A 16,622-nucleotide genomic window follows, 5' to 3' on the forward strand; every position below is an offset into this window, starting at 1 on the left:
GAAAAAAGTACAAAACATGTGCAAAATTTAAGGGTAAATTAAGAAGTATAATGAATAAAGTTAAAAAAATGAGGATATAATGGACTTTACATACTATTTTAAATATAGAAACAAGAACAATAATTTAGATCTCCAAAATATGAAAACATAAGCTATATTATGGGACAGAGGGAGTATAATTGTTGTAATTTTTTTTATTATTTTTTTTAAACTTTTAGAGTAATTCTTAATGAATAGGATTTTTAAGATGGCTTTTAACTTATTATAAGTACAATTTTAGAAACAATAGAAATATAGTTTGCACTTCGCATTTGATTGATAAAATTTATAAAGGACAATAGGCTTGTATTTTCAGCTCATCTTCATCAAATGACACACACCTCATGATTTTCTATTTACCACAACAAAAATTTAACTTTGACTAAAGTATGACAAAATCACATATTACTTGGTATGATATTTTTATTTTTACCTCCTTATATCAGTTATATACTTATATGTGGTCTTATGGTTATATATATCATTTTATTCATATTTTGAACTCACTTTTCTTATTAATTAATGGTTATAGTTGCATATATCAACAAAACTAAGGGCATGTTTATATTTACTGAACTAAAATGACCCAAAATGGCCTGATTAGAACTAAACTGAATAGAGATGAAATAAATATTTTATGAGAGAGGAAATTAAGAGCTAAAATAAAGTGAAATTAAGCTAAAGCTGACAGATCAAAAAATAAACAACATTTCAAACATCACATGACAAGCAGAACCAGAATCTTCACAACTCAAAAAAGTAAGAAAAATAGGAATACCGGACAAATAGGAATTTGTGCCAACTGATGAAAGCCATTTTAGTGCGCAAAAACTTGTAAATCCATGTTATCTCAATCTTGGTTGGTTAAACATTTCTAATCAGAAAAAGATAGAAGAGACAAGTTAGTGTTCAACATTCTTGTTATGAATGGCCATCTTGTGAACAACATAACACACAAACCAACCAAACTTTTCTCAATCATCTTGCTAAACTAACAAAAAGTATAATATCATTCGTCTTATGTTACTTGCATCGTTTGCTTCATCAGGGCCGTGCCGTGAGACTTAAACAAAGGAAATAGAATAAACAATTGAGCAATTCTAAATTTATACTTCGTAATACCTTATCTTTAGTCTAAAATGACCGTAACTATTTTGTAATGCGGAAGAACATTGGTCCAATGTCATACAATAATTACTCCTAAGGCGCACACCTTCGATAATTGATAGTGAAATATTAATGGTTGATATTGTTACATTCTATGATTAATAAAAAAAAAAATTAGTTATACGAAATAAATCAATGGTTATAGAATTTGATCATGAATAGATAGTACAATGAGACGAAGAGAATAATATAGCTCGAAGTAGACCTGCACTGAATTAACCCAATGTGTCTGTGGTGTTACCACGGTAACTACAATAAGCCTGTAACATGTTAAGTGTACACAAACTCTTCTCTACTGCAATTATATTTCTAGACTTGTGTATTTATGTTACAGACTTACATGTCTACAGACTGCATTTGCATAGTTGGAGTATGAGTATATGGCAGTATTCTATCACTAGGTTTCGAAATAGTATGAAACTCAGGTCTTATTTTTGTGAAAAAGATAAAGTTTGTCAATTTGATGGGTGAAATATACAGTAGTACACACAGTACACTGTTTGATAAAGTATATTTTTTTTTAAAGGTAAGAAGGCGAATCATTAGTAAGCCCTCTTCACGATAGACCCAGAAAGATAACCATAGAGTAACTTCTATTGTATCCGATGCCATTACTTGAAACTGATGGTGGAAGTTACCTTTGAATTTAAAGAGCTAATTTTATCATAAATACTGTAGCATTTACAACAAATCCTGCTCATCGAATTTTATGGAGACAAGAATGAAGGATCAACATAAGCTATGTTATCTATCTACAACTCTACAAAACTACAACAGCCATCTTGTCAAAATTATAACTATCTGCTTAATTACAAATAATTGATGTATTCTACCTATAAGTTTCAGGTGTTGATTTGGATGAATCTCTACGATAAAAATCGTACTCGTTCAGCTTTAAGATATTGTCCTGCGACAAGTCTAGACCACCGCAGCTTAAATAATTCTTGGCAACACGTACTCTGCAATGCACAAAACTTAGTTCAATATTAATTACATGTTTCAGGAATGAAATTGTTTCTTTTCGATAATTCCAGTAACAAGGTCAATTGAACAACAGCTAGTAACTTACCTCCTTCGCTTTGTCTTCTCAGCAGCTTCAGCCAATCGGGAAGCCTCTGATCTTGAAATGTGAGTCAGCGAAGATAGATAATCATGGAGTACAGATCCTCTTACTGTCAAGTAAGATCTCAATGGAACTACTGACTGAACAATATTCTGTAGGCACATCTCCCTTTCTCTGCAATAGGTCACAGCAGATTAGATATACTCTATATAAGAATTTCACAGAATCACAAGACATAGGAGACAAACCACAAATATTACAAGAAACTGGAAACTTGTAGGGCTTGATAAATTAACCAGAGAACGTGTATAACGAAAATTAAACTGGACAATAAAAATTTGAAATCTTAAAATTTAATGAAGTAGAACACCAACATCCCATTTGGTAAGCGGTCATAAATTGAGATAATGGTGATGAAGTTGTATACAAAAAATGTTGGTAAGGAACGCTCATGTTCATTGCCATGGTAATGCAATACCATCACAAATGAGTGTTGATCTTCATAAAATACCATTACCACTCAATACTACCCCTAAAATAGTAATGGTTGGTAATGAAATTCAAAGAACTATACGAGGTATTTGGGGATGGATTAGCATTACCATAGAAATTGAAATAAGAATTTCTTCACATAATTACAAACAAAGTCATTCCCATTATGCAACTAACAAACAAGCCATAAATGACACCACTGTTTATTACGAAGTATAATTTATTTTCCACGTTTATTCAACAAAACATCTCACCAAAAAAAACCAAATATCAAAGAAAGTTGTCCAGCATACAGCAATTCCATTCCACTGTCCTAAAAGTCATGACATACCAAAGCCTTCTGACTTATGTGCATCAACAGACAATCTATATAAAGGAGCCTTAGACATCACTTAAGAATAAAATAATGGCTGCATCACTCAATGACGATCATCATGCTAACACCTCCAAGTTCATGTTTTGGTTCAGCTAGAATAAATCTTGACTTGGATCTGATCCTCTTACTTTGTTGGTCCTAATCCACATCCTCCACAAGTGTGTGTGTGCGCGCGCGCACGCGTGCGTGTAACTTCCCCCGTAGTCACCCCAAATAAGTCAATGCTTTTAAAATTGCAAAGGTATTCCTAAATGTAAAATTAAGATACGATTTGTCTTCACTTCAGGAAAAAAAAAAAAAAAAAAATCCCCATTTAATTACTGCCAGGAGGGTGCATATATGGTCATTTTATTTACAACTCATGACTAAACAGATGAAAATGCAAACAAGTATTACAGTAACCTGTAAACTTATTAGGTGGCAACAGCATTGAGATCAACAGGATACAACTCTATGAGGGGTAAAAAGGTTTATATTATGTTATAGCTACATTTCACAACACACCAAATTCAGCTCATGAGTGGGAATGTTCAGCTAAAAAGAACAAACTCCTAGTTCTGACACAAGGAACATTATGGAATTGATTTAAATCAATAATAACTATGCAATGCATTTATCACAGTCAAGCACATAACTAAGTTCATGTTCAGACCTTGTGGATGAAATATCAACTGTTGTTGCCGCCTGTTTTATGCTCATGTCAACCAATGGAATTTGCCTCTTATTTAGACTTAGTAACTTTCCTAACGCCATTGAATTGCTTGTTGATTTGAGCATCTCCCAACCTAGATGCAGATTTTTGGCAAGGCCCAGCTTTGATTGTAAAGCATCAATTTCTTTAGCATACAAAAAATAGCCATATTGTGCAACTGAAAATGCCATCTGAATTTGCTGATCATGCAAACCAAAGAAAAAATCTTCCTCACTAAGACCTGATGAATCCTGCAACCATAAACAAATTATCATAGATGAAAAAATGAGCATAACATAGAATAGTGAGAACAAACAGTAAAGCTAAAAATCATCTGAGTTGCTTACATTGAGTAAAAATTCATAGTCATGAAGTAAAAGATCACCCTCTGAAATTAAATTGCTAATTCTATAACCCAACTCCACAAGTTGAAGAGCATTTTTATGTTCTGTGACACAATACTGCCCCAAATCTGTCTGCCGGAGTTCATTCCACCTTTCCTGCACAGGATTTTTTACTTTTATTGCAGAACTCCTAGAGTTTATAGATTTCTTAAAGAAATCCATGCGACTGCACTCATCCATCATCTGACATCCAGAGGTGCTGGGCTCATGATGTTCATTACTATGAGAATCTCCCATCTCTTCATCCCTTGCATTCACATTTAAGTCAATACCACAGAATCTATAGTCAGAAGCTTGACGTCCAATAACAGATGGGTCAGCATCATCAGTTGCAATTGGTGAGACAATATCCATCATATCTGTTCCTGATGGACACTCTGTTCCATCATTAACTTCAGTCTCTGGAACAAATGTTGACTCTGGCACATAGGACATGTCGAATGACTGACACAGATCTTTAAAGTGATTAAAATTTGTAGCATCTGAATATTGGCGATGATGCTCCTCTGCTTTTGCCAAATTCAGTGTTTGCCCATCTAACGGGTTTGGAGAATTATCTACAGCAGGAAAGCTTGTGAAATCAACCACATTCTTCTTATCAGGTAATAGATGTTGGGCACTTTTTGCTTTTTCCTCATCTCTATATATTTGTTCACTCGTTAGTTTCAGAGAATCATCTACTTGCAGACAACTAGCATGCTTGACAGTGGGAACTTGTTGATGTTGCTGTAGGATTTTCTTCTCCTTTCCTATTTCACAGATCTGGTTACTTAATTGCAACAAGGGAACATCCACAGCTACAAAACTATTGTCACTTCTATCACCTGTCTCCGGATGCTGGTGCTGAATTTCCTTCTCTTTAGCTTCTACGAAATGAAATAGCTGGTCATTTGAAGGGTTCAAAGAGTCACCCAGTGCTGTATAGCTGAAAGGATTGGCACTTGCTGTTTCTGGATGTTGATGCTCACTGTTTTGAGTTTTTTCCAGATTCAGATTGTCAAACGATGGATTGAAAGAGACATCAGCTATTACTGGACCATCAAGATTCACTGTTCCCATTTCAAGATGCCAATGCTGATGTTCAGCCATGCTAGCCTTCTCTATGCACTGCATGAGTTGGCCAGTGGACTGATTCCTTGTACTATCTATTGTACCACTGATGGGATCAGCATTTGTTGGAGGTGTAAACAAGCATCTCTTTACTGGGTTTTCCCCCTCTTTGCACTGTCCTACCTGGTCGCTCAATGGGTCCAAACACAGATTGCTGGCATTTTCTGTCTCTATCTTCACACCATTTGCATCTCCAAAATGAAAGACTTGATGCGCTGACTGATTATTAGAGTTGCCAATGATTGAAAACATTTCATAATCCACTAAAGGAAATTGGTGCATGTTGGTATCTAAGTTTCCATCTTGAGTATGTACAAGCAGGTCATTCAACAGGCTCAGAGAGTCATTGTTTTCCCCATTACTACTGCAGTTTGCACGGACAAATTCCAGATGTTGATGCTTTTCCTCTGCAGAGTGTACCAAAAGGTCAGTTGATTGTTTGCATGAATTACCCACAGCAAAAAAGTTGAAGTCGTTAGCATGTTCCATGTCTGGTGACCGGTGCAATGTACCATTACCATCACCAGGCAAACTGTCTGAAACAGCAGGATATTCTTTATTACAGATCTCATCTTCAGATTCAGACAGCACCGTGTCAGATTTTCTGCGGACATTGCGGCGAGTAAATGCTACTGGAGAGCCTGAAGAATTGAAGAACTCACAAGTATTGCTTCCTTCTATTATATCATTATCTACATGTAGAAAGCAATCTCCACTTAAAATTGCTTCTTTCTTTACCTCAATGCTTGCTGATTCACTTATATCAAGATCCAATTGATCCTGTATACTGATATCACCCGACCCTTCTTCCTCAATCAGTCCTAACAATCTATGATTTTCTTCCATTTTGCAGAAGGATTTGGCAACTTCTGCTTCAACAAATTCAGATAATGAAGAAGGTAATGCCCAAGGAATCAGTTTAGGTAATACACGGTGGCCAGCTTCCAGATTGAACATCAGAGGACTGAATATACTTCGCATATTTCCATCTGAAGCATTGAAAAAACCAATCTGAGAAAAACGCTTTTGGAAATAATATATAATTCGTATATAGATATAACAAATACTTTAATTTTGAACTACAGGTTCTTAATTATTTAAAAACTTTAGGTAGATCATTTGCAAGCAGCATGTACATAATTTTCATCAAGCCTACACTCTGATATATATGTACATATGTACATGCAATTCATAATATATGTACCTAGCGAGAACATCTTAAAGGATTTCAGACAGTAAGCTGAACTGAATGAGCAAAATATATACCTACAAAATTTCAAATATGATATACTAGTCTTTGACCTGAGCTCTGAATATTGTTATAATAAATGCTTTCTGTTTTTTAGGGTTAAATTAACATGTTTAGAATTTACATCTTCATATGTATTTCAAAATTTAAGCAAATTAGTTAAAAAAAAACAAAAACCTATTATCTAAGATATTTAGTTAAAACCTCTTTTTTTTTTCTTTTTCTGTTAAAGATGCATATTGTTTTGCAGGGTAAAACTTCAAATATTTCTGCCTAGTGTCCCTTCCATCAAAGCTCTCTCTCTAACTAACTAGCTTATTACCCATGCCAATAAATCATAACGCAACTACCTAAATTGTGTATCCCTCTTATATCAATTCATAGCATACATGCTTCCGATCCGATGTCTAGCTTTCTCCTGGAATATGTGCTATGTACCTCTATATCACGCCTTCGTTAAAAAGGTATTACTGTTTGGAGGGGAGTGGAGTGGTGGGGAAAGGACGTGTGGTTAGCAAAGTATTCTCCCTAGACAGTATTACACTCTGAACCTATCTTACCTTTAACGCATTCTTTACTCTGGCACCAAAATTGAAGATTCATCAAAGTCTTACGAATGTCCCCGCCGCAAAATTTGATGCATCTTTCAATAAGGTTAGGTTGTATGTTGGCCTTTTCAGCAGAAGAAACCTGTAGAACAAGACAACAATGAGATATTTGATGAGTGAACGGAAAAACTTCCAAACAGGAGAAAAGTCAGAGGATGTTATTAAGGTTAAACCAGAAATATATGGTCCGCCAGCTCCTTTAGTGATGGCATCGTAAAACAAACTTCTTCTCTATCCAAACTGTCCGGCAGCAGCGGGCATTCATCTGAAAATTATAAGTGTGAATAACTTCACAACCGAATAAATAGGAGAACATATCAGAAATATTTATCATGTTTATTAGCTAGTGGAGCATATATAATGTTATTGATATACTTGTAAGAAAATCTTCATTAGTAATCCCTTACTATTACTGGTCAATATCATGGGCCGCTTCCCTATATCAGCCAGTTGTTGTATGGTAGAAATGAATCCACGATCATCGCATAAAGTAACATCCACATCTTCAAAAAGTATCAATGATTTGATGTCACCTTTGTCACAAGAAAGTTTACCATTACCGTGGTATTGACTTTCATTATTACCCACATAATCTTCCTCTTCTGAGAGAGATATTACTTCAACTACACCATTTTTCAAATACTGTTCTGCTGCTCCATTTGTTTTTACAGGTGAAGTCTTTAAGTTGAGCTTACCCTTAGGACTTTCCTGGGCCCTAGGCAATACAAAAGGTCAATTTCAGGAGATTGTGGGTTATCTTAAGAATGATTTCAAGACACTGGGCATCAAAGGCAAACCGTTTGAGAAAATGCGATCCTACAGCCTCGCCAAATTTTTGCTTGAGAAGAGCTCCATTCCTCCAGTCTGATGCATTAACCTTGAAACAGCATGAATAAGCAGCAAGAAAAATGAATAAGTGTTGTTTAAGTAGAATAGTCCATGATAAATTCTGCCAGTGGCAGGATCTACAGAAGTCCATAAACGAAATTTACTTACATGTCCCAAAAAGTCACAATACACTTTTACACTGGGAGAAGAAAACCCACAATAGAAATGGAAAATCACAGGGCCTTACACAACTTAACGATATGCTACCTTGAAATTATGCAGAAGCGTTATCAGGATCTTCTTTAGGCAACTAGATAAAGTCTCTAGGTAAGGCAATAAAGGACAATTAAAGACCTTTTAGCCAACTATTTACATTCAACAGTTACTAGAGAAACCGCATGCTACCACCATGTATGCAGCAAAGTAGTGTTTAGAGGTATAAAAAATGAGACTGCATTGAAACATAATGATTTAAGCAGGCAGGACAAGGTCACAGTCAGATCATTATCCAAAGAAACAACTAAGGTTGGGCCACTAATTAAGTTACTGACAATATAATGCGACCAAAGAGGCTCAACTGAAAACTCAATGCCGCAAGTATCTGCAGCAGAACAATCAGCAAAATTGAACTATTTTACTTCTAAAAAAATTGTGTCCCCTCAAGTATCCAAAACAAAGTAAGGAAACACACAAGACAATATGAAGCTCATTTGACTTTTCTGATACTAGAGCTGATTTTTTAGCCTCAAGCAACAAATACGGGGTTTTCAACAAAATAACAACATACCTCAATGACTTGGAAGCCTTGCTCTTTTGCACAAGCATATATGGCCGCCGATTTTCCACTCTGCATGCCAAAACAAAGAGCTTAGAAAAATCAAAGGAAACAAAACATCCAGAAAAGAGAAGGAACAGGTTAACCTGACATAGTGATACATGATCTGATTGCAATTTCTTCATGAATTGTTATAACAAGTATTTTTTTTGTGGGCTAGAATTACTTATTAAACATCTTTGTGGGCCAAGGCAGTGGCAATTCTAACAGTTACTGGACCGGGGTAAATTTGCAATCTATCTTTGGTGTTCTGACTTCTAAGCACAACTAGCACTCTGTTTTAAAGTTTTCTTAATAATATATCTTTATAATTGATTTGTATAAAGATTTTTGTTGTATGAAAAAAAATTGAACGTGAGGACAAATGTTAGAACAGAGTCAATAGACCATACAGTGAAAAGAAGGGATATGTCATACAAAGAGACTAATAAAGATCGGAAACATGATTGTGATCTATTTATGTACTCTCACACTGTTAGAACATAAACTGCATTGTGAACAAGAACATACCCCAACAGGCCCTGTCACCAAAAGAACATTTTTCAAGCCAGATGCCTCTAAATTTTCAGCATCTGAATCACTATCATATTCACCATCTTGGATCGAGCACTTGTCAGCAGAGTAAGAACTTTTGCTGAAACGAAAATCCATTTCATGCCAACGATGAAGCCAGTCATTAATAAACTTCACAGCTTCACTGTTACCACAAACCTGCCAAAGTAATGGGAGAAGATATATTTTAAAAAAAATTTAAAAGTACATATTAAATAATGATTCCCCCTACTACCCACCCCAAAAGGTTAAGTGAAACAAATACGAAGTATGTAAAAGAAACAAAAGTTGTTCTGTATCAAGATAAAATTCAAAGGCCAGACCTCCAATCCCTTTTCTGGATGATATTTGTTTGCCCACATGCTATTCTCTGGATAATTACCACGATTGAGATAATCTGCCATATTTCTGCAAGTCAACCACATCAGTTAGTTTTTGTTAAAACCGACATATTCTTCAATCAGAACATTGCTTTAAGAGACAAGTAGGATCTTCTAAGCATATAAATTGCCCAAAAAGTCAAAAGCAGCAACATTTTTATATAGGATCACATTTTGTTGGTCCGGAGAAACATGAAAACTGTTTAAGCAATTGAGACAATATCAGAGAACAGCAGCAAAAGGTGTTAAGCTTTTTATTGATGTAACAAGTACATAGACATCATGAAGACAAAACAACACAAGTATCTTATAGACAACCGAAAAAGGACACCTAGAATACAGTATATACAGAATTTGTACCCTGAACATCCCCATCACCACATACTTTTTTTTATTGTCTCCTTTACTGTTACTGCTTCTAGGGATTGCTACAATACAGTTTCACTATTATTTTCTACTTTAGGGCTTTCCTTGAATCAAAATACTTAAAAGTATGGGCCTCCACGAAATAACTTATACACTCTCTACAGGCTATGTCAAGCCTTCCTTCTGTATATGGATGTCAGTATGTCACCCCTTGGTGACTTTATAAGATAGTCCTTTAAAAAATTAATACAAGCTCCACAGGGAAAGAGTATATTTTACAGGAACTGGTAGAGACTAATAGAAATGGAGAGCCAAGAACCAGAATGGTACATACAGACATATGATATAATGACACATCTATGTTCATTATAATTAAAAACAAAAACTTGATACATCCACTGAAATTTAAAAGCAAAGAGTGCACGACTACCTTTCCTGTGGAATAACATTTTGCTGCTCAAAATGTGTGCTGACCTGGCCGACCTTACCAAAGATACAAGGTTCAGTTTCTTCAGAATTCTAACAAAGCAGCACTTAGTCAGAGCAGCAGGTAAAATGCAAACCAAACAAAGATTTTATTTGACTTAAATTAATCTTGAGACGTAACCTCGTGTATAACAATGATGTGCTTACCTTTTCTAAGTTCTTCAACGAGTCACATGGTGTCACGTCTTCATCAATGACTATAGGAGAGGTGTACGTAAACATTACAGACGAGTCTTCATCAGTACTACAGAAATGAGCCAAAGAAACATCCTTAAGAAGCTGTGAAGTTCTGGAAGTACTTGAAGCTCTCGGAATATCATCAAAATTTAGGGAAGGAACAATGCCTTCAAAGCAAGATCTTTTCCTTTCTTGATTACAAGAGGTGCTGAAGATCCCCTCATAAAAGGTCCAATTGCTCCAATCAATAGAATATAAATCATCCTGTTAAATCAAACGTGAGAAAAAAAACAGATTGTCTTCAACTCAACTGGAGATAGAAAGCATTAAATTGAGAGAGAAGTGTGACGAAGCCTACTAGAACAGTTTATCTACCTTAACGTTATCAAAAACATGAATAGGACCGATCTCAACATTTCTCTCCTTCCTTTTATCAAAGCACCCATTATTCTCCGCCTCAATAGTCTCCAAATCTTTCTTTCCTGCCTTCCACGAGGAGAAAAATGGGTGTATCTGCTTTCCAGCAAAAATCCGTGAATTCTCCTGATCAGAATTGATAGAGTTAGCCACATAGAAAATTACACATTAAGAGAACTCCTCATTAAAAGCTGAATTTTCACTATACATTTTTTTAGAAGAAAAAAAAAAAAAAAAAAAAGACTGGCAGAGAGCAAAACAGTAAATTAGAGCTGAGCTAAGTCTTCATGACTTAAACCAAACATAAGCAATCAACATATTTTATCACTTGACTTAAAAAAATATTGCATAAGAAAGAAATTAGAAGGATGATGTTGGAAGCAAACCTCGGCAGTCTTCTTAGCCTCCAGCCACAGATCAGGAACAGGCTGTGGAGATTGCAGGGTAGCTATTGGATGAGTTGATAGCTTTGACGTGGATGTCGCCTTATTTCCGTTAGTTCTTCCATTTCTTGTTGAAGCGCGTTGCTTTGTTTTTAGTTGATGAGGGCTTGCATCATCTTCAGGAATATCAAATTAAAATATATTCCCGCAAAAAATGGGTAAAGCATTGTATGACACCAAAAGTATAAGCATTCCAAGACAAAATTTCTAACTAGCTTTTTATCTAATGATAATCAAATATAAGAGGTAAGTGCAGAAATAAAATTTAACGTTGATCTACCAGTGAAAAAAAAATAACAAACAAACAAAAATTTTAGTCATAGAAGTAAATGTGAATTGGAGAACTTTCCCTCCATTCATAATATCTACGTTATTTCTTGTGCACAATCAATCAATCAATCAAAGTCTTAATCCCATATGTGGTGTCGGCTACATTAATTAACCAAAAGTGATTATTCGGTATAGTCATCCACAAAAATCTTCATGCTCCATCCCTTAGGATCAAATACCTCATTCTCATGCAAATTCATATCCTTCCTAACTCCTTCCAGCCAAGTCACTTTTGGTCTCCCTCTACCTCGTTAAATCTCTCCATGATCTCACTCTTCCACTCTTCGTACCGGTGCCCCCCCGAGGTCTCCGTCTTTCATGCCCGAACCAACGCATGCGATTTTCCCTTAGTTTGAGAGGACATGACACAGTAAAAATGGGTGCTTTATCATGTTGCTAACGCCAAAATTGTTTAATAACTGTAGTCCATTAAGACAGGCAGACTAGTCGTTGCTCATAACCAGCTGAAGATAATAATGGGCCCAATTTTCAGCTTGTTTGATTTCCTACATATATCATTACTTGGGCACATTTAGCTCTTCAGATACTCAATGGTGTCTGAGTTGGTTTGAAAAATAAAGTGCTGAAGTCCAACAAACCCTCCCATATCACACATGACACGCCCCAAAAACTCAAGCTGAAAATTCTGACTGATACTCTAGATTGCAAAAAAACAAAAAAGAAAATAAATAAAATAAAATAAAATAAGAAAGTTACCTCTGACTTTGTTTTTTTAGAGTTAGATTTTACTATCCTAATCTACTTTCAAAAACATACTGACTTTTATTTAAGTGATTCAACTTGTGAGCAAATTTCAAATAAATCTTGGTAAGTCAGGCACATTTTGTGCCAGATGGAATAGCAAAAAAGGTAAAAAAATGTATGCAAATGGCAATGAGGGGAGAGTGCAACAGTCTGTTGTGTGAGATTTAGTTCATAGACCACGATAGGGGAGGAATTTAGGTTTTGAAGCATGGTACTATCTAAGCAGCTAAAGATGTTTCGTTTGGTACCTGACTCTAAGTCACAAGGGAGATCAAGTTAAAACTTTATATTCAGAAAAATTGCCGGAAGGCTAAAGGTAGCACTAAGTTTGTTATCTAACGCCATGGAAGTCTACCTTAGAGATGATCTTTATAATTTGATCTTCTGGCCAAGTTTGAGTCCAGTTATGTGACTAATGAACTGTTATGGAGGGTTCTTGGACAGAAAGCATCCATTATTTCCCCTTCACTTTATCATGTGTCCATCTTACACCAGGCTTCTATTTCACAGCTTATAGTTTGCAAGGTTTATTGGCTAGTCTTAAAGTTTCATTGTACAACATGATGTTGTCTATCTATAAGATTTTCCTGGATTTTTATGCTTTAATAATGCTAATCAAGAATCTGGATCGTCTTCAAGCCATTCGCTTTGTAAATATTTCTATGGGGCATAGAGCACTTTACAAAATACCAAATCTTACTATATTCCTGCTTCCAATTGCATTTGGATAGCAAAAGCCCCTATGATGTTCACCACCTTTATGAGTTTATTTAGGCTGCAGTTTTGAATACACTCCTAATATCTAAGGTGCAATAGCCAACTAGAGCCTTGTTTCCTAATTTGCATTTTATACTATAAGGGTGCAAAATGTGATCCTCATTTCTCGAGGAATACGACAATCCATATATAATACATTTTCACGCTCTACCTACACTAAAGGTATAAACAGTTAGATATAAAATTTTGGTCTTTCCATCCCACTTTAATGGGCGAATGCAGGTGCTGTGATTGTTGCCTCTTTAACATACCAAAATCTTCAAATGATAAGACTTGAGAAAAAAATTGGAAGGATAATGCAAGGTCAATCTTCAACCCCTCCCCCCCCCCCCCCTCCTTTCCCTTCCCTTCCCTTTCTCTTTATGATTTCTACCCTAAAACACTTTTTGGCTGTAAAATAGAGCCTTGTTAAGTACCATTAGCATCTCATGATTCGCAAGAGATTTCCATATGATTGACATGGCCTCCAAACCGTTATAGAAGCATCATGGTCATAAACACACACCCATTCGTCATGTCATATAAACCTAATCCTACCATCCCTAAAGCTAGAGAGACAAACTCCAGGTAACATCAATTTGTTTAACATTAATAATTAGGACAACTAGTTAAATACACCAAGATCTCAACAGTCAACACAGACACCAACAAGAGAAGATTAATTTAGGACTACCTGGAGATTCCATATCATCGAGTTCAACAACAGAAGCATCTTTTCCATTGACAGCCGCCTGCTTTTCAACGACAATGCACATAGAGTAACAAGAACATCATTCGTGAGTAGAACAAAAACATGTACATCAAAACAGATAAGGTAAGATAACACACAACTATGAACACATTCCCTATTGAATAAGATTGTCTAAACAAAACTCCACCAATTTCAACCATACTCAACTAAATCATATTCATAGCTTACTTTTAGCATACCACATTCATATTCGTTCAATAAACATATCGAAAAATAAATCAAACTTTTAAAAAAGACCACAAAATCAAGCTCAAATTAAACAACTTTCTCACAATTCAATCAAACAATTAAAGCATAAAAATCCAAACCCAAATCAAATTAAATAATGACTACCTTCTTAGACCCCCGTTTCGACGGCGTAGAATTCCCTTTCGTATTTCGACCTCTCTTTCGCTTTCCTCCTTGACTCCCACACACTTCCTCCCCGTCATCATCGTCGGCAATCACCTCAACCTTAGTATCATTCACCTTCTTAGACCCCCGTTTCTGAGGCGTAGTACTTCCCTTAGGTCTACCCCTTTTTCTCTTTCCTCCTTGACTGCTGCCAACTTCCGCCGCTTCGCCGTCGTCGGCGGCAATTTCCTCGACTTTGGTATCGTGCGGCTTGAGAGGAAATAGCGTTGTTTGTACAAATTTCCGACGAACGAGCTTCAGATCCGGTGATTGAAGATCGACGACATTGGAAATTGGGGGTTGATCAGGTGGATTTTCCATGGGATTGATGAGCTAGGGTTTGTGGAAAATTAGGGCTTTTCAATCGAATTTAGGGGTTTTTTAAGCGGGAGTACACTAGAGTTTTACATGTGATGGGAGAGAGAAAGAGTGATGGAGGGAACCAAAGTTTTATTCCCGCGCAATTTGGAAGAGCTTGTTGGATTCCTAAATCAATTACTCCGGGTACAATGTTTTTTTTTTTTTTGTTTTTTTAACTTCAAAAAAAATGATAAACTACAGTATACATAATTAAATTATTGGTGCTTGTTAAAAAAAATTTGTTGAAAAAGGCTTACATACTTCTTCAGAAAAAAAAAAAAAAAACAAAACAAAACAAAACAAAACACGGAAGGAAAGGCTTGAATACATGAAAAGTATGTGCCTATTTTTTTTTTTTTTTCCCTTAACTGTCATAAAAAAAATATATACATACTACAATAAGAATAATGTTTATAGCTCTTTTTCTAGTTTATATAGCTAAACTCTAAGTTTTAAAAATCACAGCTCTAAAAACCTAATACTAACAAATATAAAAACTTAAACACAGACAAACATACACTAATAGACTTATGAGCTTAAACAAATACAAACATTATTTATTTCGAGGATGGTAGGAAAGGACCAATGGTGGGAGGACATTATTTTGTCGCTTCATACCAGCACGATACATACCTCCACCAACAAATTTATCGATCTTTAAACTTACTCTTATGTTTGGAAGATGATCTTGAAATAATTTTTCGGCTTAAAAGGTTGGAGGAGTCGCTTCCCCTCACAATAAATTTTCCTCTCCTTTTGTTGTCCAATAAAGGAAATCACATTCTCTCCCATTACTAGATTGGCTAGTCGCGTCCTTTAGTGTGTTGACCTTGGACTCTTCAATTTTCCTCATAATACTGCCTTCGCTTTTTCCTTCAAATTTTTGGTTCTGAACAACACATGTGAAAGGATGCCTCAACCTTAGTGATTTTTGCATCTAGAATCAATGCTTCACTCGGTGCAATCTCACAAGGGCTTTCGTTTACTGTGACAATTGATGAATTTGAGACTGTTACTTCCCTCAATTCGTGATTGGGGGGGTTTCCATTAAGATTTCTTCAATTATTGTCGTGTTGAGTCTTATTTGACTCGTTTCATTGAATTGATTATTAATATTCAATTGTTATACTCTATACTATTTCACTTCATATTAAAGTAATTTGTACTTTACGTAATGTATTGATAAGCGTGTATTGTTAAAATGGAAAGAACCTTTAGGTACAAAAGGAGTTTAATACCATTAATTAAACCATGTAATGATAGTATTTAAAATGATATATGTGCCGAGAGTCAATAAAAAAGAAAGAAACGGTAAGTGGACCAAATTTGAACTTATAGATTATTAATATTCAATTGTTATAATTTATAATTATTGATAATTAAAGATAATATCAATCAAAATTTTGCATTGATATATGACTATGTGAGTCATGTCACTATGAGATACTTAAAAAAAAAAAACATAAAAAGTAAATCCCAAGTTACATGAAAGTTGAAACCCAATATTGGGTATATGTTTGTACTTCGTCATTTAGAACAAATTTTTAGTACCCATGAGGCCAT

General features: G+C 35.3%; 1 protein-coding gene across 2 annotated transcripts; it reads right to left on the reverse strand.

Annotated features, from left to right (window-relative positions):
* Positions 1-1,841: 1,841 nt before the first annotated feature.
* LOC145586552 (uncharacterized) lies at positions 1,842-15,152 on the reverse strand. 2 transcript variants are annotated; one of them, XM_081643411.1, is made up of 17 exons: positions 14,640-15,152; positions 14,229-14,286; positions 11,627-11,799; positions 11,199-11,366; positions 10,794-11,087; positions 10,591-10,679; positions 9,738-9,822; positions 9,373-9,573; positions 8,815-8,874; positions 7,997-8,076; positions 7,607-7,914; positions 7,373-7,464; positions 7,152-7,281; positions 4,176-6,331; positions 3,790-4,079; positions 2,276-2,443; positions 1,842-2,165 (listed from the first exon to the last, which is right to left on the reverse strand). In XM_081643411.1, the coding sequence occupies exons 1-17, from the start codon at positions 15,018-15,020 to the stop codon at positions 2,036-2,038; spliced, it is 4,863 nt and encodes a 1,620-aa protein (XP_081499537.1). In that variant the 5' UTR covers positions 15,021-15,152; the 3' UTR covers positions 1,842-2,035. The 2 variants fall into 2 exon arrangements, with proteins under 2 accessions (XP_081499537.1, XP_081499536.1); XM_081643410.1 differs by having other exon boundaries at positions 14,229-14,289.
* Positions 15,153-16,622: the final 1,470 nt, after the last annotated feature.

This window comes from Chenopodium album, chromosome 16 (assembly GCF_948465745.1).
Source record: "Chenopodium album chromosome 16, dcCheAlbu1.1, whole genome shotgun sequence".
NCBI lineage: Eukaryota > Viridiplantae > Streptophyta > Magnoliopsida > Caryophyllales > Amaranthaceae > Chenopodium > Chenopodium album.

Excerpts from the sequence above, each read along its gene's own strand:
- LOC145586552 (XM_081643410.1), bottom strand. The coding sequence starts at position 15,020 with ATGGAAAATCCACCTGATCAACCCCCAATTTCCAATGTCGTCGATCTT. Across the intron at positions 11,800-14,228 it reads CGATGATATGGAATCTCCAG|ATGATGCAAGCCCTCATCAA; the intron begins GTAGTCCTAAAT and ends ATATTCCTGAAG. Across the intron at positions 7,465-7,606 it reads CATGATATTGACCAGTAATA|ATGAATGCCCGCTGCTGCCG; the intron begins GTAAGGGATTAC and ends TATAATTTTCAG.